Source organism: Callithrix jacchus, chromosome 6 (assembly GCF_049354715.1).
Source record: "Callithrix jacchus isolate 240 chromosome 6, calJac240_pri, whole genome shotgun sequence".
In the NCBI taxonomy this organism is placed as follows: Eukaryota; Metazoa; Chordata; class Mammalia; order Primates; family Cebidae; genus Callithrix; species Callithrix jacchus.
In genome coordinates, this window is record NC_133507.1 from 121,960,874 (window position 1) to 121,981,222 (window position 20,349).

At 42.9% G+C, this 20,349-nt stretch overlaps 2 protein-coding genes and 1 long non-coding RNA gene across 26 annotated transcripts in view; 1 reads left to right on the forward strand and 2 right to left on the reverse strand.

Moving 5' to 3' along the window:
* CLK1 (CDC like kinase 1) lies at nucleotides 1-12,082 on the reverse strand. 2 transcript variants are annotated; one of them, XM_002749616.5, is made up of 13 exons: nucleotides 11,955-12,082; nucleotides 9,337-9,497; nucleotides 8,870-9,098; nucleotides 7,778-7,868; nucleotides 7,316-7,382; nucleotides 4,635-4,751; nucleotides 4,377-4,543; nucleotides 3,166-3,260; nucleotides 2,952-3,081; nucleotides 1,556-1,638; nucleotides 1,169-1,248; nucleotides 775-865; nucleotides 1-348 (listed from the first exon to the last, which is right to left on the reverse strand). In XM_002749616.5, exons 2-13 carry the CDS (start codon nucleotides 9,495-9,497, stop codon nucleotides 205-207), a joined length of 1,455 nt encoding a protein of 484 aa, XP_002749662.3. In that variant the 5' UTR covers nucleotides 11,955-12,082; the 3' UTR covers nucleotides 1-204. The 2 variants fall into 2 exon arrangements, with proteins under 2 accessions (XP_002749662.3, XP_078184234.1); XM_078328108.1 differs by lacking the exon at nucleotides 7,778-7,868.
* LOC144576694 (uncharacterized) lies at nucleotides 11,629-19,391 on the forward strand. The gene is made up of 2 exons (XR_013519032.1): nucleotides 11,629-12,369; nucleotides 16,035-19,391. It is a non-coding gene; the product is annotated as an uncharacterized LOC144576694 (long non-coding RNA).
* Nucleotides 18,622-20,349, reverse strand: part of PPIL3 (peptidylprolyl isomerase like 3) — a 21,383-nt gene continuing 19,655 nt past the window's right edge. For all 23 annotated transcript variants that reach the window (XM_078328122.1, XM_078328124.1, XM_035305271.3 and 20 more), the window contains one exon: nucleotides 18,622-19,408. In XM_078328122.1, coding sequence (XP_078184248.1) covers nucleotides 19,282-19,408 — 127 coding nt within the window. In that variant the 3' untranslated portion in view covers nucleotides 18,622-19,281. The remainder of the gene's footprint in view (nucleotides 19,409-20,349) is intronic.

The window sequence follows — 20,349 nt, forward strand, 5'->3', positions numbered from 1 at the left end:
TTCATAAGCACAAAAAATTTATTCTGAATCACTTTACAATTACTGAATTACTTTAGCTATATACTTAATAAATCAAATTACCCAAACAAAATAAACATGGTAATATAAAAATGTTAAGAATTGTACAAAGCTGTACAAAATAACTTAATATTTAAAAATTAGACTGATACAGTCTATAAGATCTTCTCAAGAGGGCTGTACAATTTATACAGTTTTCTTCAGGAGGTCAAAAAAAGGATGCTTTAAGGCTTCTTTGAGAGTAATTCTTTTGGCTGGATCATACTCCAACATTTTCTGAATGAGGTCAAAGAGATGCTCATGTTCAACGTCCTGAGAAAGCATAAATTCCTGGAAGAAAAACAAATCATTCAATAGCCTTTTCCACTACCATTTAACATATTGTATTTCTCCACCAGAAAAGAGGCCAGACATGGTGGCTCACATCTATAATCCCACCACTCTGGGAGGCCAAGGTGGGCAGATCACTTGAGGGCAGGAGTTGAAGACCAGCCTGGCCAACATAGCAGCCTGTCTCTACTTAAAAAAAAAAATAAAATAAAATAAAATAAATTTTTTTAACTGGGCATGGTGGCCTACATCTGTAATCTTAGCTACTCAGGAGACAGACTCTCTTGAACCTGGGAATGCAGAGGCTGCATTGAGCTGAGCCACAATCGTGCTACTCTACTAGGCAATGAAGTGAGGCTCTCTCTCAAAAAACAAACGTAAGAAACTAAAAGTTCTGACTATTTCAGCAATGCCTCAGCGGCTTACCTTCAGAGGTTTACAGCGCCTTGAAACATATCTGCCAGCAGAACTGTGTTCATCCCAGTCTAACCGATCGTGGTGAAAATATTTACGTTTCCTAAAAATAAATGAATATCCATTCATGTTTATAACACTGAAAACAGCTAGCAAAAGTATCAATTACTATGCCTTCCCAGATTACTTTTCTAGAGATTTAAATGGCAACCATGGGATAAGAATTGTTACCTGCTTTTGCACTGAGGTAATGTGCTATTTAACTGCAAAATATTAGTTTGACTTCATTATTTATAAAGTCCAAATTGGCTCTTGAGACTTAGTGAAAAAGTTTTTTAAAAATTAAGTTCTAATCAGAAGATATGACCAAATGATACTAAGGATGTCACTAACTCTTAAAACGTACCTGGTTTTCTGTATCATATGTTTTGGTAGAGGTCCAAGAATCCTTTCCATCATTGCTAAGTGCTCCTTACTATCGTGTGTCTAGAAATAAAATAAAAACAAACTTGGGGAAGATGACCACCAAAACAGACAGCAAAAAAATAGTATTATGGCTTGCAGAACAAACTTGCTAATCATTTCTCTACCTGGACAAGGATAATTGCTTATATACCTAAAGATGTTTCAAATAAAACAATTATTGAACAATATAAATTAGTTTCATTTTTATTTATGCTTAGGGGAGGAAGCTATCTAAATGTCTAGGTATACTTTGAGTTAAAGTATTTATTCATATAAACAGAAACCATTCTTGTACAAAGCAAGACTGAAATAGATCATTGTTACTTACTGGAAATACGGTAAACCCAAGATAGTATTCAATAAGAATGCATCCTATACTCCAGACATCACAAGGTTGGGACCACCCTAGAGCTGCAAAGCAAAGCAAAATGCAAGGAAAAAAAAAACCTCAAGTTGTTAAAGATATTAAAAGTTAACACTTTTTTTTTTTTTGGAGACAGAGTCTTACTCTGTCGCCAAGCTAGAGTGCAGCACTGGCGCAATCTCGGCTCATTGCAACCTCTGCCTCCCGGGTTCATGCGATTCTACTGCCTAAGCTGCCCCAGTAGCTGGGACTACAGGCGCATGCCATGACACCCAACTAATTTTTGTATTTTTGGTAGAGACAGGGGTTTCAGCATGTTGGCCAGAATGGTCTTGTTCTCTTGACCTCATGATCCACCAGCTTCAGCCAGTGCCGTGATTACAGGTGTGAGTCACTGTGCCTGGCCCCTAATAATACTTAAAAAAAAAAAAAAAAAAAAAAAAGTGATGTAGGGTGGGCACAGGGGCTCACACCTGTCATCCCAGCACTCTGGGAGGCCAAGATGAGAGAACTGCTTGAGCTCAGGAATTCAAGACCAGCTTGGGCAACAGTGAGACCCCCATCTCTATTTAAAAAAAAAAAAAAAGAACAAAGAAAATTAGCTGGATATGGTGGCAGGTACCTGTTATCACAGCTACTCGGGAGGCTGAAGCAGAATTACATGAACCCAGGAAGCAGAGATTGCAGTGAGCCAAGACTGCACCCCTGTACTCCAGACTGAGTGACAGAGCAAGTCTGTCTAAAAAATAAATAAAAATAAATGAATGCAATATTTAGTGTTATATTGTGTGAAATATAATAGGCATTAAATGATTACATTAAAAAACCCTACCACATTAGAAATGTGAAAACAATTTCAGAGAGGTTAAGCCACTTGCTCAAATTCCCAGAGCTAACTATCTGGCACAATTGAGAGCTTAAAATCCTTAATGCACTTCAGGATACTGATCTTTTTTTCCTTTTGAGACAGTCTCGCTCTAGCCCAGGCTGGAGTGCAGTGGCACGATCTTGGTTTACCACAGCCTCCGCCTCCTGGATTCAAGCAATTCTCCTGCCTGAGCCTCTCGAGTAGCTGGGATTACAGAAACACACCACCATACCCAGCTAATTTTTGTATTTTTAGTAGAGATGGGGTTTCACCATGTTGGCCAGGCTGGTCTTGAACGCTTGACCTCATTATCCGTCTACCTCAGCCTCCCAAAGTGTGGGGATTACAGGTATGAGCCACCATGCCCGGCCTATGGTACTTATCTTTTAAAGAGAAAATGATAAAGCCCCACAACTAAGACCTATAACTGCAAAAAAAATTTAAGTCAGTCTCAGTAAGGAAATACAAAGGTTCTCAAAGAGCAACACTCACCTAAAATAACTTCAGGTGCTCTATAATGTCTTGTAGATACCAATGTACTGTGATGTTCATCATCATATGTTGCACTTCCAAAGTCTACAACTTTAATATCTGGATTTATTAAGGTACGTTCATCACGTTTCTGAAAAATCATAAATGATGGTTAAGAAGACATAGCTATCAAGGCATAAGATACTTTAAACTATGAATATATTGGAAGACTTACTATTTTGGGATTATATGCCTCTGTGTAGTCAGACTGCACAAATAAGATGTTTTCAGGCTTTAAGTCTGTGTGAGTCAACTTATTACTGTGCAAAACTGAGAATAATAAAGAGAAAGTTACTGTAATCAGAAAATGCCAAACCATAAAACCCCACCACAAAAACCTGATTCCTTTCTCATATGCCCTAAGAGTGGTCAATATTATTCCTGTATGCTAGAAAATCACCAGTAACTTGGCTGGGTGTGATGGCTCATGCCTGTAATCCCAGCATTTTGGAAGACCGAGCCAGGGAGATCGTGAGGTCAGGAGGTCGAGAAGGTCCTGGCTAACACAGTGAATTCCATCTCTACTAAAAATACAAAAAGTTAGCCGGGCATGGTAGCAAGTGCCTGTAGTCCCAGCTACTCAGGAGGCTGAAGCAGAAGAAGCGCTTGAACCCGGGAGGTGGAGGTTGCAAGGAGCAGTGATTGTGCCATGGCACTCCAGCCTGGGTGACAGAGTGAGACTCCATCTAAAAAGTTTTGCAAGAGGAAATTTTTTTTCCATCTTGGCTTTTTAAGTATTTTGCTGTCAGTGGATTTTTTTAAAGAGGGTAGTGAGTTTTAGTTACTGGTGATTCTTTTTCTTTTTATTGAGATGGAGTCTCGCACTGTCACGCAGACTGGAGCGCAGTGGCACAATCTCGGTGCAACTGCAACCTCACCTCCTGGGTTCAAGCAATTCTCATGGCTCAGCCTCCTGAGCAGCTGGGATTACAGGCATGTGCCACCACACCCAGCTAATTTTTTGTATTTTTAGTAAAGATGAGGTTTCACCATGTTAGCCAGGATGGTCTCTATCTCCTGACCTCATGATCCGCCCACCTCGGCCTTCCAAAGTGCTGAGATTACCAGCCTGAGCCAATGCACAGGGCCATGAAGCTTTCTTTTATGATATACCACGCCTTAATTCTTACCTAGCTTTTGAGGTTACTACTTTTACCCATCAGAAAGTCTAAATCATAGTCTGCAACACAGTATGTGGTTATATGCTAGATACCCTATTTACTGAATGAAATGTACACCGCTGATCAACAGTCTGTAATCAAGTCCCTTCATACCTACTCTTCTTCCTCCTCTAATCAAATAAAAATTGTACATACTATGGTGTACCTTTTGATGTATTTTGCAAAATGAGTAAAACTAGTAAACAAAGCTATACCAAGAACTTACAATTCACAGACTTGCATATCTGATACGCCATCTTTCTGATATGATCCAGTCGAAATGGTAAAAAACCATTTTCTTTGATGAAGTCATAAGTACTAAGTCCCAGTAGTTCAAAAACAATGCAAATGTGACCATGATGCTCAAACCATTCCAACATCTGGACACAGCGGCTAAAAACACATAAAAAATAGTAACTAAGTACAGTTGCTCCTAATTTAAATATACATGAGACCACTTCCTAGGTTCCAATCTTATACTTACAATGTACTGTTAGGATCTGTTGTATTCAGGTGTTCCAGAACTTGTATTTCTGAGCGAGCAGCTTCGCAATATCTATCCACATTTTTAACTATTTTTACTGCTACATGTCTACCTCCCCTGTTAGAAAGAAAGCATGTAAATTTAAGAATGATAGACAGGATGCTCAATTCCAGTTATCATGGTCTTCAAACTCTATTACCTCTACTCTGACCTGCTGTATTTGCTTTCTTGAATTTATGGCTTAGTGTTCAGTTTTTGGCTGATTGTATTACATGCTGAATGACGCTAATTTTTTTTTTTTTTTTTTTTGAGACGGAGTCTTGCTCTTGTTGCCCAGGCTGGAGTGCAATGCCGTGATCTCTGCTCACTGCAACCTCTGCCTCCTGGGTTCAAGTGATTCTCCTGCCTCAGCCTCCTGAGTAGCTGAGATCACAGACAGGTGCCACTGCATCTGGCTAATTTTTTTTTATTTTTAGTAGAGATGGGGTTTCTCCATGTTGGTCTGGTTGGTCCTGGACTGCTGACCTCAGGCTATCCCCCCACCTCAGCCTCCCAAAGTGCTGGAGCAACAGGCCTGAGCCACTATACCCATCCACAAATTTCATCAAAGCATGCACTCTCATGAGTTATTTTTTGGTCCTTCAGCTAAACAACTTCTTTCTTTATAGTACCTGTCACAGTCATACATTATCTCAAATGTTCTTTTAGTCCAGGTTGCCAGAAGTGTTAGGATACAGCAGGGGCAAAGTAGAGCTCTTGGAGCTCATGCCTGTAATCCCAGCATTTTGGGAGGCCTAAATGGACACATCACTTGAGGTCAGAAGTTCGAGATCAGCCCGGTCAACATGGTGAAACCGTCTCTACTAAAAATATGAAAATTAGGCATGTGCCTGTAGTCCCAGCTTCTTTTTTTGAGAGAGTCTTGCTCTGTCGCCAGGTGCCAGGCTGGAGTGCAGTGGCGCAATCTCAGCTCACTGCAATCTCTGCCTCCTGGGTTCAAACAATTCTCCTGCCTCAAGCCTCCCAAGTAGCTGGGACTACAGGCACACACCACCACGCCCAGCTAATTTTTTTGTATTTTTAGTGGAGATGGGGTTTCACCATGTTGGCCAGGATGGTCTTGATCTCTTGACCTTGTGATCCGCCTGCCTTGGCCGCCCAAAGTGCTGGGATTACAGGCGTTAGCCACCATGCCTGGCCAATAATCCCAGCTTTTCGAAAGGCTGAGGTGGGAGAATTGCTTGAACCCAGGAGGCAGAGGTTGCAGTGAGCTAAGATTGCACCACTGCACTCCAGCCTGGAAAACAGAACAATACCCCATCTCAGGAAGAAAAAAAAAAAAAGAGCTCTAGTTCTCATGTCCTTACCAACCAATAGTAGGAAGCCCCCTCAAAAATGCTTTGCCACCTTAGGAAGAGGAAGAACAATAACTGTTAACAAAAAGGAAACTGAAAAAAGGTTAATGGAAAAATATTCTATACTATTTTAAGAAACTTCACGCTGGAGCTAGGGACTCATGCCTGTAATCCCAGAGCTTTGGGAGGCTGAGGTGGGCAGATCATGAGGTCAGGAGTTCGAGACCAGCCTGGCCGACAGTCAAACCCTTTCTCTATTAAAAATACAAAACACAGCTGGGCATGGTGGTACATGTCTATACTCCCAGCTACTCAGGAGGCTGAGGGAGGAGAATCGCTTGAACCCAAGAGACAGCAGTTGCAGTAAGCTGAGATCGTGCCATTGTACTCCACCCTGGGTGACAGAGCAAGACTCCATCTTGAAAAAGGGGAGAGAGAGAAAGAAAATCCAATCAGTAGTTTGATGGACATAAATAATTAAATTGGGACACCAATCTATAGGAGTTATCCCTGGCTGTATTATCAGAATGAATTATGGTACTTTCTAAAAATGTATATAGGTTCCTAGGTAACTACCCTGAAAAGGTCTGGGGTAGGCAAACCTCTCAAAGATCTTAACATGAAACCAAGGCTCTTCAAATCACTGAGTTGGACTTGGGGTAGGGGGAAAAAAAACAAGGCTGAGAACCACTCATATGGGGGTGGGAAGTAATATAGCCTAACAACGGTGTCTGGCAGGACAAAAAAAAGAATGTGTTTTTTTTTTTTTGAGACAGAGTCTCGCTCTGTCACCAGGCCCCAGGCTGGAGTGCAGTGGCAAGATCTTGGCTCACTGCAACCTGTCTCCCAGGTTCAAGCAATTCTCCTGCCTCAGCCTCCCAAGTAGCTGGGACTACAGGCGCGCACCACTACACCTAGCTAATTTTTGTATTTTTAGTAGAGATGGGGTTTCACCATGTGGACCAGGATGGGCTCAATCTCTTGACCTCGTGATCCACTCGCCTCGGCCTCCCAAAGTGCTGGGATTACACGCGTGAGCCACCACTCCTGGGCAAAGAATACTTTCAAAACAACATAAAGTGTGTTCTCAGCCTAAAATTAGAAGCTATACATACTATTAGTAGCTGTTTTAAAAATATGAAGGGCTATTTGCAAAGTTAAAAAAAGAAAAAAAATATGAAGGACAAGTACTTCTAACTTGAAATTTCTTACAGCCAAGTAAAAAAGGTGTATGTGTATAACTCATGGTCAGATAATTTTCCCAAGCTAAATTAAGTGCCCATATTGCCAACCTCCCTAAATATAATCCCAACATAGAAAACTTACGCTTTATGATCGATACACTCCACAACTTTTCCAAAAGCTCCTTCACCTAAAGTATCAACAATTTCATCTAAAAGAGAGCAATAAATCTCAGTCATACCAAGAAGTGCAAACAATGTACTTATCACAATAAATGCTATCAATGTAGATTATTCTAGTTGATGCTACAAATTTCCTTATCACTAGATATTTATTTTATTTTGGTCAACACCATCAAAAACAATTATTAGATCTAATTTCATTAATTTTGATTACTGTTCTGGAACTTCTGTATAACAAACATTATATTTCTAAAGAAAGCAAAAATACAATCCCCCCCACCAAAAGAAATGGGAAAATAAAAAACAAAAAAAAACAAAAAAAAAAAAAGAGAAAGAAAAAAAGATTTCCAAATCCCTGAAAGTTTAATCTATATATAGATTATGTTATCTGAAAAGTTAATAAGTGTTGAAAAATATTCTATACATCTTGCACTTAGTACGTCTCCACTCTGACAGATCAGGTGACCCTCCTCATCATCCTCTACACTCCTGGTTCTTTTCCTTCGGTGACTCTTCTGGAAACGTCAAGTGGGCGGCACCAAGATCATCCAGCCAATCAATATACCCGAGTGAATTCAGGGCAGAATACGAAATTCATTCAGCGGGGAGATATTCAGGCATTCAGATACACGCCAGGCCACAAACGGTTGGCAGGAGCAATTTCAAATTCAGTCCCCAGAAATTCACAGGGCACATAGTTTATGTTAACAGGAGAAAAACATGGCAAGGAACAGATTTTCAGATAAGATACTCAAAGTGGCAAGGCAACAAAACATAATACAATTGTTTTTCTTAAAAAAAAAAAAATGCTTAGTTGTAGCATTCATTGAAACATAATTTTTTAGTTTCTAGTGTTCTAATTTAATGTTGCAAAATTGTAGGATGTAATATTTACTTGTTAAAGTAGACGGTGGCCAAATTATGACTTCCTACTTAATCTAAGAAAACAAATACTATAACAGTAAATAAAATTAAAGTGCTAATTTTGGGGGAAAAAAGATTTGCATACAACACAACAACACTATGGCATTTTTAGCGTCATCTGAGCTGATCTCCAAATTAATATATAACCTGTAACAGTTCAGATCTGTTCTGGTTTGCTTAGTGAAGGAAGGGTTAGAAAACATGCCTTGTTAGAACAAAGAAGCATACCTAATCCTAAATTATACAAAAATAAAATGCCTGTTCTACTTTTCTGATAAGGTTTCAATATATCAAAACCAATCAGATTTCTTGAAGTATCATAAAAAACCTTTTAGAATATTTAGTAATCAGTTTCAACTAATCTAAATTAACTTCCACCATTTCACTAGAATGCCAATTAGGAGACAATAATTAAATATAACGCTAAATGTGTACTTTCAGAAGCTTCCTGTCCAATGCACAAACACTAAAAAAAATCCTGCAGATTAAAACTGAGATGTTTCATCTTAAAACTTTTTCAAACACAACAATTCAAGTTTTCCTGTTCCACAAGGGATATAAAATTTCCAAAATGTTTTAAAAATGTTCATACCCCATGTGAACGACGATGTGAAGTGCTGTGGTGAATCCTGTGTTTGCTTTTATAACTACTTCTTCCACTTCTACCAGAAGACTTGCTACTATGGTTCTGATACCGGCTTTCATGGTCTCTATGGTGATGCCCAGGTTCACATCCTTGATTGTAGTCATTTCTGTATTCATCAATGTAGCGTCGACTATGATAATCTTTCTCATTTATAGACCTGCTTTCCAAATAATGGCTAGAGAAATAAAAATTATTTTCAATGTTTTATGCTAAGACCAAATATCCTCACATTCTCAGTAAATCTTTCTAGACAGCACTTGAGTCCCTCACAACCAGCACAATTTTACAAACATTACAAACCACCAAAATCTCTCATTGGAAACACAAAGGAACAGTAACCATGTATTTAAGTGATACTAATTTTATCATAAAAATGTATTTTTATATTCAGACATTGTAAGTATCCTTCTTACCTTTCACACATTTTCGAGTGATTGTATTTGCAGCGCTTGTTCTCCCGGGCACTGCTATGTGATCTCTTCCTTCTTTTATGACTGCTGCTGCTCCTCCATTTTCCATAATCCCAATCCTTGTCATCCCAATCAGGACAGTAAGTTCTCTTTGAGTGTCTCATCTACACAAAAGGCAAGTTTTTCCTAGTTAAATTGTATCCCACACCGAGCTGCTTAAAACTCTTATTTACAAAGGTCCCCGTTACCTCTTAAATTTTTTTAAAATCAAAATTTAAAAATCATTGTCACCCAATCTGAAATCACTGATAAATCCAATTGTGTTGTCCCATATTCTGGAGTTTGAACTTTAATCACAGGCTCTCTGCATTAGCCATGTCATACCCAGATTTATTGGAAGATTGTAAAAAAGTTAAAACAAATGGAGCAATCACAATGTACTAACTTTGGTAAATTTTACCTATGCCCTGCCAGTAGCACAAATGCACTGTAAGAGCCCACACATGTCATTCTCCTAGTTTAAACGTGTATCAGAAACTAGTCTCCAACTCAAATGCAATCATAAATGTTCTTCACCAACACTGCATTACTGATTACTGCAAACGTAATTAGTTGTACGTGAGTTGCAGATAGAATCATCACACAAAATCATTATAGACTATTTCTGTAAACGGGTAAATTACCAAGGACCTTAATTACACACGAAGGCAACGGTGGCATCAGAATATAAAAACGACAAAACACCGTATTTCCAGTACCACTCTCAAGCACGTACGATATAGTTTATCCTAAACGCAATGTTAACACAATTTGAGAATGGTAGGAGCTACCTTCTTTTCAGAAATGCTTCCAACAATCGAAAATCTCTAAACTAACAACTTGAAAAAGACATTATATAGAACCACTTCATAAACTGCCCGTTTCTTTTTTTTTCCCTTTTGAGACTGAGTTTCGCTCGTTACCCAGGCTGGAGTGCAATGGCGCGATCTCGGCTCACCGCAACCTCCGCCTCCTGGGTTCAAGCACTTCTCCTGCCTCAGTCTCCCGAGTAGCTGGGACTACAGGCGTGGGCCACCATGCCCAGCTATTTTGTATTTTTAGCAGAAGCGGGCTTTCACCATGTTGACCAGTATGGTCTCGATCTCTTGACCTCGTGATCCACCCGCCTCGACCTCCCAAAGTGCTGGACTTATAGGCGTCAGCCACCGCGCCCGGCCACTGCCGATATCTTTCTTACTGGCGGGACCCCTCCAAGTCTTCGTGTACGATTTTTTTTTTTTTTAAGCCAGTCAAATTCAGCGGTGGGGGTTGTACACCAATTTTTGTTACACTAATATTAGTAAATTCTGATAACCCACTACCATTGGACCAGCCTGGGCACAATTTTTGAAGCACTCAAACTGGGTCGGGCGCAGAACCCTAGCACTTTGAAGGCTGAAGCAAGAGGGTTGCTTGAGCCCAGGAATTCGAGACCAGCCAGGGCAACACAGAAAAAAAAACAAAAACAACCGGGGGTGGTGGTGCGCACCTGTAGTCCCAGCTACTCAGAAGGCTGATGTGGGCTTTCACCAGAGCCCGGAAGTCGAGGCTGCAGTGAGCCATCCATCACTGCGCATTCCGGACAGGGCGAGACCTTGTCTCAAAAAAGAAAAAAGACTGAGCGCAGTTGCTCCCTCCTGTAATCCCAGCACTTTGGAGGCCAAGACGGATGGACCACCTGAGGTCATGAGTTCGAGACCAGCCTGACCAATATGGTGAAACCCACGTCTCCACTAAAAAATACAAAAAATTAGCCGGGCGTGGTGGCGGGCGCCTGTAATCCCAGCTACTGGGGAGGCTGAGGCAGGAGAATCGCTTGAACCCGGGAGGCGGAGGTGCAGTGACCTAAGATAGCGCCACGGCACTCAGGCCTGGGCGCCAGAGAAAGAATCCGTCTGAAAAAAAACTCCAACTGTTAACCCAATAGGAGTGGGCTGAAACACCATCGCACAAAATGCTCGGTCACCGGACTTCTGCCACAACGCTCCTTCAAATACACCCAGTAATTTCTCTTTCCTCCGGTCCCTAAATCTGGTTTTTGTTAACACCGAGGACAAAGCCACTCGCGATGTTTACGCCGACCCTTTAATCACTAAACATTAAGTGTAACCCCTATGGGTTCTGTCTCTTCCTCCCTTGCCGCAGACATTTCCCCACAGCGGCGATTTTCTGGAATCCCAACAAACCCCACCCCCAACAGGGAGCCTCGCCTTTCCGCCCAGTGACCAAGGCCGGCCTCCGCCCAGCCGCCATCTTACAGCTCGACCCAGGCGGCCGACAACATGGCGCCCGCCCGGCCATCCCACGTCAGGCGGCGCCGCTCCCTCTGCGGAGAGGGTACGCTCCAAAGGGGAGGCCGGTCTAGCAAACACCGTCACCACCCCCGCAGGCTGGACCCGGCGGCGACGGGCTCGGCAGCGCAGGAAAGAGGGGCGCGCCGCCATCGTGCAGCCCGGGAGTGAAGGCAGCAGGCAGTCGTCGCACCGCGTACTGCGAGCAGCGGGAAAAAGGGGCAGCACCAGATGCCCGCGAGACTCACAGGAACAGCCCTGTCACCTAGTCCGCTCCCTCCTGCGTCTTACCGTCCTGGACAAAGACTCCAAGCCGCAGGAGACAAAGCTTGTAACGCTATCACGGGAATCACCCAGCTGACTGAGACGGGCAACGACAACAAAATGGAGCTGACAGCCGCAGCGTCGGGACTCGACTCGAAAAACACTGATGACGCAGCGAGCGCTTCTCCGCCGCGGGGCGGGGCATGCACGGGCGTGCACGCGGGGTGGCATGCGTGGCGTGCGCGTAATCACCATTGGCTTAGGTGCAGGGTCCGGAGCCAAGTGTGGCGGAGAAAAAGAAGCTGCCGGTGGCCGCCATGTTTTCTCTAGTCTCCCGATCCCAAGAAAACGCTGGAAGTATTTGGAGAGGAGAGTGTTGTCCCCACTAACTGAAAATTGTTTCTCAACGATAACACAAGAAACAACTTGTGAACAACGAAAAGTGAGGAAATCACGATACACAATAGCATATTCCCTGATTGCAACCACTAAAACAATTGCTTTAAAAATAATCCTTGGCCGGGGGCAGTGGCTCACGCCTGTAATCCTAGCACTTCGGGAGGCCGAGGCGGGAGGATCGCCTGAGGTCAGGAGTTCGTGACCAGCCTGACCAACATAGTGAACCTTGTCTCAATAATAATAATAATAATGAATAACGGAGCGGTGGGTCACGCCTGTAACCCTAGCACTTTCGGAGGCCGAGGTGGGCAGAGCTCTTGAGCCCAGGATTTCGAGACCAGCCTGGGCAGCATAGCGAGACCCCTGTCTCTAGAAATAAATAAGTAAAAAAATATTACACCACTAGCGTCAGATGGCTTCAAATTACTAATGGGATCAGTGTGAGCATGTCAGCCTTGTGAGCCAACAGAAATCAATGTTCTGCACCTTGATCCTCATGGTGCCTGCATTAGGCCCAACCCGGGCAGCATATTTCCCTATGTTACCTTTATGGCTGTAACTGGGCACACATTTTAAGAATAAGCTCCTTGTTAAATTCTGAAGGGAAAGTGAGCGTTAAAGACAAAGAGTGGCAGCTGTACAGCAAATGCAAACTTTAGGTCCAGCCTAAGACCTACAGAAGTGGGGAACCAGTGTAATGCCAGTGCCCGCCGCTGGGGTACTTAAACGTATGGGCGGGAGGGGTCTGGGCCATATGGATTGCTGCCCTGCAGGATGTTGATAAGATGATCCCATTAGATAAGGCGGTTCTTTGCCCTTGTTCCCGCGGAATGTGGTGGTGGTTTTTTGTTTTTTTGAGACGGACTCTTACTTTGTCACCAGGCTGGAATGCAGTGGCGAAATCTCGGCTCACTACAACCTTCGCCTCCCAGGTTCAAGCGATTCTCCTTCCTCAGCCTCTGGTGTAGCTGAGATTACAGGCGTCCCGCCCCCCCCCCCACCACGCCCAGCTAATTTTTGTGTTTTTAGTAGAGACGGCGTTTCACCATGTTGGCCAGGATGGTCTCGATCTCTTGACTTCGTGATCTGCCCACCTCGGCCTCCCAAAGTGCTGGGATTACAGGCTGAGCCACTGCGTCTGCCCGCATCCCCCCCCCCCCGCCTCCCCGTTTTTGTTTTGTTTTGTTTTGAGATGGAGTCTTGCTTTGTCACCCAGGTTGGAGTGCAGTGGCACGATTTCGGCTCACTGCAACTTCTGCTTCCTGAGTTCAAGTCATTTTCCTGCCTCAGCTTCCCCGGTAGCTGTGACTGCAGGCAGCTGCCAACCTGCCCGGCTAATTTTTGTACTTTTGGTAGAGCCAGAGGAGTTTCGCCATGTTGACCAAGCTGGTCTGGAACTCCTGACCTCAGGTGATCCACCAGCCTCGCCTCCCAAAGTGTTGGGATTATAGGCGTGAGCCGCCACGCCCCCGCAGGAATGTGGTGTTCTTTGCACTTTCTTCCAGCAGAATATGATTGGGTTGTTTCTTTAGTTGGGCCTTTGTCCGTTTTGTAGTCCGGTGGTTGGGCAGGCTGTTTCTCACAGCCCGAACCCCCATTGAATGTTTCACTTTGACCAAGGTCTGCAAAAAGGCGGGGAGGGGATGGGGGGCAGGGGTTTACAAAATGGTGCAGTTTGGACTAACACTCCGAAAACCAAAAAATCACCATATTGGTACCATTAATTAAAAGTGGCAGAGTTGGCAAGGCACAGTGGCTGACGCCTGTAATCCCAGCACTTTGGGAGGCTGAGGCGGGTGGATCACGAGGTCAGGAGTTCGAGACCAGCTTGGCCAACATGATGAAACACCATCTCTACTAAAAATACAAAAATTAGCCAGGTGTGGTGGCTGGCCCCTGTAATCCCAGCTACTCAGGAGCCGGAAGCAGGAGAATCACTTGAACCTGGGAGGCAGAGGTTACAGTGAGCCGAAATTTTGCCATTGCACTCCAGCCTGGGCAACTAGAGCAAAACTATCTCAAAAAAAAAAAAAAAGTGGCAGAGTTTAGAATAAAACTTGGAGGAATACCACTAAGTACAAAACATCCTAACAGTCATGTTACTTAAGAGTAACCACAAAACTTTAAATGACATGTCTAGGAAAGGAATGTACAAGGTATAAGAAGTGGCAAGGCCAGAGAGGTGCCTCACACCTGTAATCCCAGCACTTTGGGAGGCTCAGGCAGGAGAATCAACCTTGAGTTCAAGAGTTGGAGACCAGCCTGGGCAACATAGTGAGACCCTATCTCTATTTTAAAAGTGGCAGGCCAGGCACCTGCCTTGGCCTCCCAAAGTGCCTGTAATCCTAGCATTTTGGGAGGCCAAGGCAGGTAGATCACAAGGTCAGGAGTTCAAGATCAGCCTGGCCAACATGGTGAAACCCTGTGTGTACTAAAAATAAAAAAAAATTAGCTGGGCATGGTGGTGTGTGCCTGTAAATCCCAGCTACTCTGGAGCTGAGGCCGAAGAATTGCTTGAACTGGGACCTGGGAGGCAGAGGTTGCAGTGAGCCAAGATCACGCCACTGCACTCCAACCTGGACTATAGAGTGAGACTCCGTCTCAAAAAAATAAATAAATAAAAAGTGGCAAAACAAGGTCTGGCAAAAAAGCCTTAATACTACTTCTAGAAACCTAAGTGATTAAATTGAAAAGATGAAACACAATGTAAAATCATTAATATAACTGGCACTGTTACAGTAGGTAGCTAGTCAGGTATGAGGAGGCCAGGAGATGGCTCCCCCCAAACACATACTAGGTGTTGCTCGACCATCAGGTGAGATAGGTGGTTATAACAACTATCTTGCTAAAGTAATAATTGGTCACAGCTGGCACCAGGGAAACTAATGGAAAACACCTGATCAGCAGCTTCCCAATAAGATCTCAGGAGTGCGAGTGGGGAGAAGTAATGCAGGGCCCCATTACTTCTTTATACTTGCCAATGTATAAAAACCCAAGTCAAAAGCTCAAGCCACGCACTTGTCTTTCAAGTCACCCGGTTGGTCCTCTTCCAAGCGTGTACTTTCCTTCCTTGCATTCCTCCTCTAAAGCTTTTTAACAAACTTTCACTCTTGCTTTAAAACATGAGGCCAGGCGCGGTGGCTCAAGCCTGTAATCCCAGCACTTTGGGAGGCCGAGGAGGGTGGATCACAAGGTCAAGAGATCGAGACCATCCTGGTCAACAAGGTGAAACCCCATCTCTACTAAAAATACAAAAAATTAGCTGGGCATAGTGGCGTGTGCCTGTGATCCCAGCTACTCAGGAGGCTGAGGCAGGAGAATTGGCTGAACCCAGGAAGCGGAGGTTGCAGTGAGCCGAGATCGTGCCATTGCACTCCAGCCTGGGTAACAAGAGTGAAACTCTGTCTCAAAAAAAAAAAAAAAAACAAAAAAAAACATGACTCAAGTCTCTCCTGCCTTACACCCCTTAGTCGAATTATTTCTTCTGAGGAGGCAAGAATTGAGGTTGCTGCAGGTCTGTATGAATACAGATTCTCTGCTAGTAAAAGCACCTCAGTTTAGTGGAAAGTATAAATGGTAACAAGAGAATTGCTATAAGCTAACTCTGAACTAGTCAAGAAAGAATCAAAACATTAATTAGATCAGCCATGGAAGAACATGAGACAAACCTAAAACTGATGCCACCCCAATCCAACCACTTTGATCTAGGCAGTGAGCAGAATATGGTCTTGATGAAATTAATGGCAGAACCCAATAAATGGCTTGATGAGGTGAGAGCCCTGTGGTGGACATGAATATTAGGTGAGTGGCTTCCATTTACTTACTACATGCCAGCTTTACACATTTCATTTCACTCTCACAATTATCTTATGATGTATTATTTATGGATGAAAATACTAAAGCTTGGAGATGTTAACTTGCCTAAAGTTAACAGTAAGGGGCACAGCTGTGATTCGAACACAGACCGGGACTCCACAACCACTGCCTTTAACTAATTCATTGCATTTTTCAAATGGATCTTCTGTAAAGCTCTACTCTTCAATATTTTCAAAGATATGCCTTATGTTCTCACTTGTAACCAAGTATCCTAGCCTTGAAATGCATTTTAAAGTTTTTTTTCATTCTTAATTTCAGGATGTAATCTTGTTAAAACCCTGATTCCCTCCCTTTCCCATCTCACACTCCCTTACACTATGCACATTTATCTAACTGTATGCCTGTTAAACTTACACTATACACATTTATCTATAGGGTTTTCACTCTGTTGCCCAGGCTGGAGCCCAGTGGCACGACCATGGATCACTGTAGCCTCTACTTCCCTGGCTTAAGCAATCCTCCCACCTCAGCCTTCTAAGTAGCTGGGGCTACAGGTATGTGCCACCACAGCTGGCTTTTTTTTTTTTTCCTTCTCAAGTTTTAGTAGAGAGAAGGTCTCACTATGTTGCCCAGGCTTGGCTCAAACTCCTGGACTCAGGTGATCCTCCCACCTTGGCCTCCCAAAGTGCTGGGATTATAGGTGTGAACCACTGCACCTGGCCCATCAAGGGTTAATTGTGAGATAGACCAGCCTTGGAGACCCAGCTACAAAATTCCAGAGATTACCTTAAGGTGGTTAGTCACCCAGCCATTGTTGAGATGGTGCCAGCCCCCACTCCAGGTGGACGAAAACTCAAGGATAGCCACCAGAGTAAGCCACAGAAACCTGACACCCTGCACCACTCCCGCATGCCTACCATTCTAAGTTCCCTTTTTAAGCCCCTCTCCCTAGCCTAAAGTTTGAAATGATTCTTTAAGGTACTAACTTTGGCTATTTCCCCACTACTAGCTCCGGAATAAAGTCCCCTTCCTTTCACTGCATCTCCTTGTTATTGACTTAGCAAGTGGCGTGCAGCCCAGCCTGCATTCAGTTGCAATAAATAGGAGCTAAATCTTGGGTTCACGTGGACAAAAAGATGGGAACAGTGGACATTGGGGACTCCAAAAAGGAGGAGGAAGGGATGGGGGCAAAGGCTGAAAAACTTCCTTTTATGTACTATGTTAACTCTCTGGGTGACAGGATCATTAGAAGCCCAAACTTTGCACCATGTAATATATACTTGTAACAAACTCGCACGTGTACCTCCTGAATCTAAAATTAAAAAAAAAAAGATATGCCTTGAAAAATATTCATGAGCAGGCCAGGCTCAATGCCTCATGCCTATAATCCCAGCACTTTGGGAAGCCGAGGTCGGGGGATAACCTGAGGTCAGGAGTTCTCAACCAGCTTGGCCAACGTGGTGAAACCCTGTCTCTACTTTAAAAAAAAGCCAGGCTTGGTGATAGGTGTCTGTAATCCCACCTACTCAGGAGGCTGAGGCAGGGGAATCTCGTGAACCCGGGAGGTAGAGGTTGCAGTGAGTCGAGATCATGCTATCTGTACTCCTGCCTGGGCAACAAGAGTGAGACTACGTTTCCAAAAAAAAAAAAAGTCAGTGAGCAAATCAGTTGGGAAATGTTGAGTATTTACTATATTCCAGGACTTCTTTTTTTTCTTTTTTTTTTTAAAGATGGGGTTTCACCATGATGGCCAGGCTGGTTTTGAACTCCTGACCTCAGGTGATCCACCCACCTCAGCCTCCCAAAGTGCTAGGATTACAGGCATGAGCTACCACGCCCGGCCCTATTCCAGGACTTCTTAGAGCCTTTACTGTAAACCTAAAGATCAGAGAAAATAGCAAATGGATGATTGGCTGGCCTTTCTAGACTATCTTTTTATCCTGTTCCTCCTCTTCCTAACTGTATAAATTGAACGATTACTGGTAGAGCTCTCACCATTAGTATTGGTTTTAGTAATACCCAAATTTTCAGATTTGGGAATACTTGCATATACAAATAAGATATCTTGGGGATGAGACCCAAATTTAAACATGAAGTTCATTTACGTTTCATATACACCTTAAAATTAGCCTGAAGGTAATTTTACATAATATTTTAAATTAATTTGTCCTACAACTTAATTCCTTAAAACATTTTTTAGGCCGGGCGCGGTGGCTCACACCTATACTCCCAGCACTTTGTGAGGCTGAGACGGTGGATCACAAGGTTAAGAGATCGAGACCATCCTGGTCAACATGGTGAAACCCTGTCTCTACTAAAAATACAAAAATTAGCTGGGCATGGTGGCGCGTGCCTGTAATTCCAGCTACTCGGGAGGCTGACGCAGAATTGCTTGAACCCAGGAGATGGAGGTTGTGGTGAGCCGAGATTGTGCCATTGCACTCCAGCCTGGGTAACAAGAGCGAAACTCAGTCTCAAAAAAACAAAAAGAAAACCATTTTTAATTTTGTTATAAAATAACACTTCCAGGATATGGACTTGCTGTGGTAGGAGTATGTATCAGGCTGGAACAAAATCTCTGGCCCTTCTCTCCTTCCCAGAGGTCAAGAATAGGAGGTCAGTGAATGTTCTAGTCCTCTAAAAATACATGGCTGATTCCTCCAGCAACCAGCCCCCACTCCCATTCTGAAGCTATCTAGAGGCCCCACCAAGAGTCACCTCATTAGCATAGACTCAGGTATGGTTGAACGGAGCTTGTTATGAACAACAAAATATTCCTTTCACTCCAGTCACTCAGGAAATTGCAAGGTTTTTCAAAAGAACTATGCTATGTATCAGGTTGTTCAAAAATGCCTGTACTTAAGGCTCAGCATTTAAAAATGAATCTTTACATGTAATAAAAATTAAACAATATATTTTCTGTATTAAAACTAAAATATTTTGGGTAATCATAGTAAAGACTATGCTCTAAGAATGGAGATAAAAGCTGTTGGGTGCCCGTTGGTACCACCATTTCATAGAAGATCATAGTTGTGAACAAGCAGAAGGATGATGCAATCTCTGACATAATTAAAACCGGGTAAACCACAGTAAGTTTGTTCCAGCAGTTTGTCAAGTTACGTGTCCAGGTCTATTACAGCTACTGAGCAAATGGGTTGGCATGAATAGTTATGTCCTTAATGTGTACATCATTAAGAGGTCGATATGTCTTCTCATTTACCGGCAACTTCTCCAACTCATCTAGAGTTTCCAGACCATCTATTACCCTGAAAGAGAAACAACATAACGTATGAATTCCTTACATTGAAGCATAATATCCATACCTATGAAAATTATAGTCGTCTTAAAAAAATAAGTCTTAGAGATCTCTGAATTCTCTAGCTGAATGTACAACAAAATATTTACTTGATTTACCATCATAAATGTGGATCAAAATTCAGAAATAAAAATTTATTTTTATGCTCTTAGTCAACAATACAAAGGGTAGGAATATTTCCACCAAAAATTCCACTAAAATTATATTCTACCCCATTCATACAGTGACACAGAACAGCTACAAATGGGACTAATATAACCAGTTAAAGGGAAAACGAACTGTTTTTCTTCACTTTCACACTTCCAACACCAAATGTGTAGGTTTTCCTAATTCTCCAATTCTCTGGGTGTCCTACAACTTAATTATCTTTTCAAAATTTTATTACTTTTTTTTAAGACAGGGTCTCACTGGGACTACAAGTGCATGCCACCATACCTGGCCAACAATTTAATTCTGACACTAACTACAAGACCAGTTAGTCCCACAAGACTACTACTTTGGATTCCAGTTGGAAGTCCCGGTTGTGATTCCGTACTATCTGACCAACCAGATGTAATCTGGGATTTTTCATGCCCCCAGCTCTGTTCAATAATTTTCTAAAGTGGCTCACAGAACTTAGGAAAGCACTTTATTATATGGGCTATTATAAAGGTTACAACTCAGGAACAACCAAATGGAAAAGATGCATAGGGCAAAGTCTGAGAGAGGGGCATAGCACTTCCATGCTCTCTTGGGGTGTGTTACCCTCTCAGTATCTACATGTGTTCGTTCAGCCACCTGGAAGCTCTCAAACCCTTCAGGGTTTTTAATGGAGAGCACCTCAGGTAGGCATGATTAATTAAATCACTGGCCACTGGTGACTAGAACGAAATCTCTGGCCCATCTCTCCTT

Excerpts from the sequence above, each read along its gene's own strand:
- CLK1 (XM_002749616.5), bottom strand. The coding sequence starts at position 9,497 with ATGAGACACTCAAAGAGAACTTACTGTCCTGATTGGGATGACAAGGAT. Across the intron at positions 1,249-1,555 it reads TTGGGTTTACCGTATTTCCA|ACACACGATAGTAAGGAGCA; the intron begins GTAAGTAACAAT and ends TTTTATTTCTAG. Across the intron at positions 349-774 it reads GGCGCTGTAAACCTCTGAAG|GAATTTATGCTTTCTCAGGA; the intron begins GTAAGCCGCTGA and ends TTTTTCTTCCAG.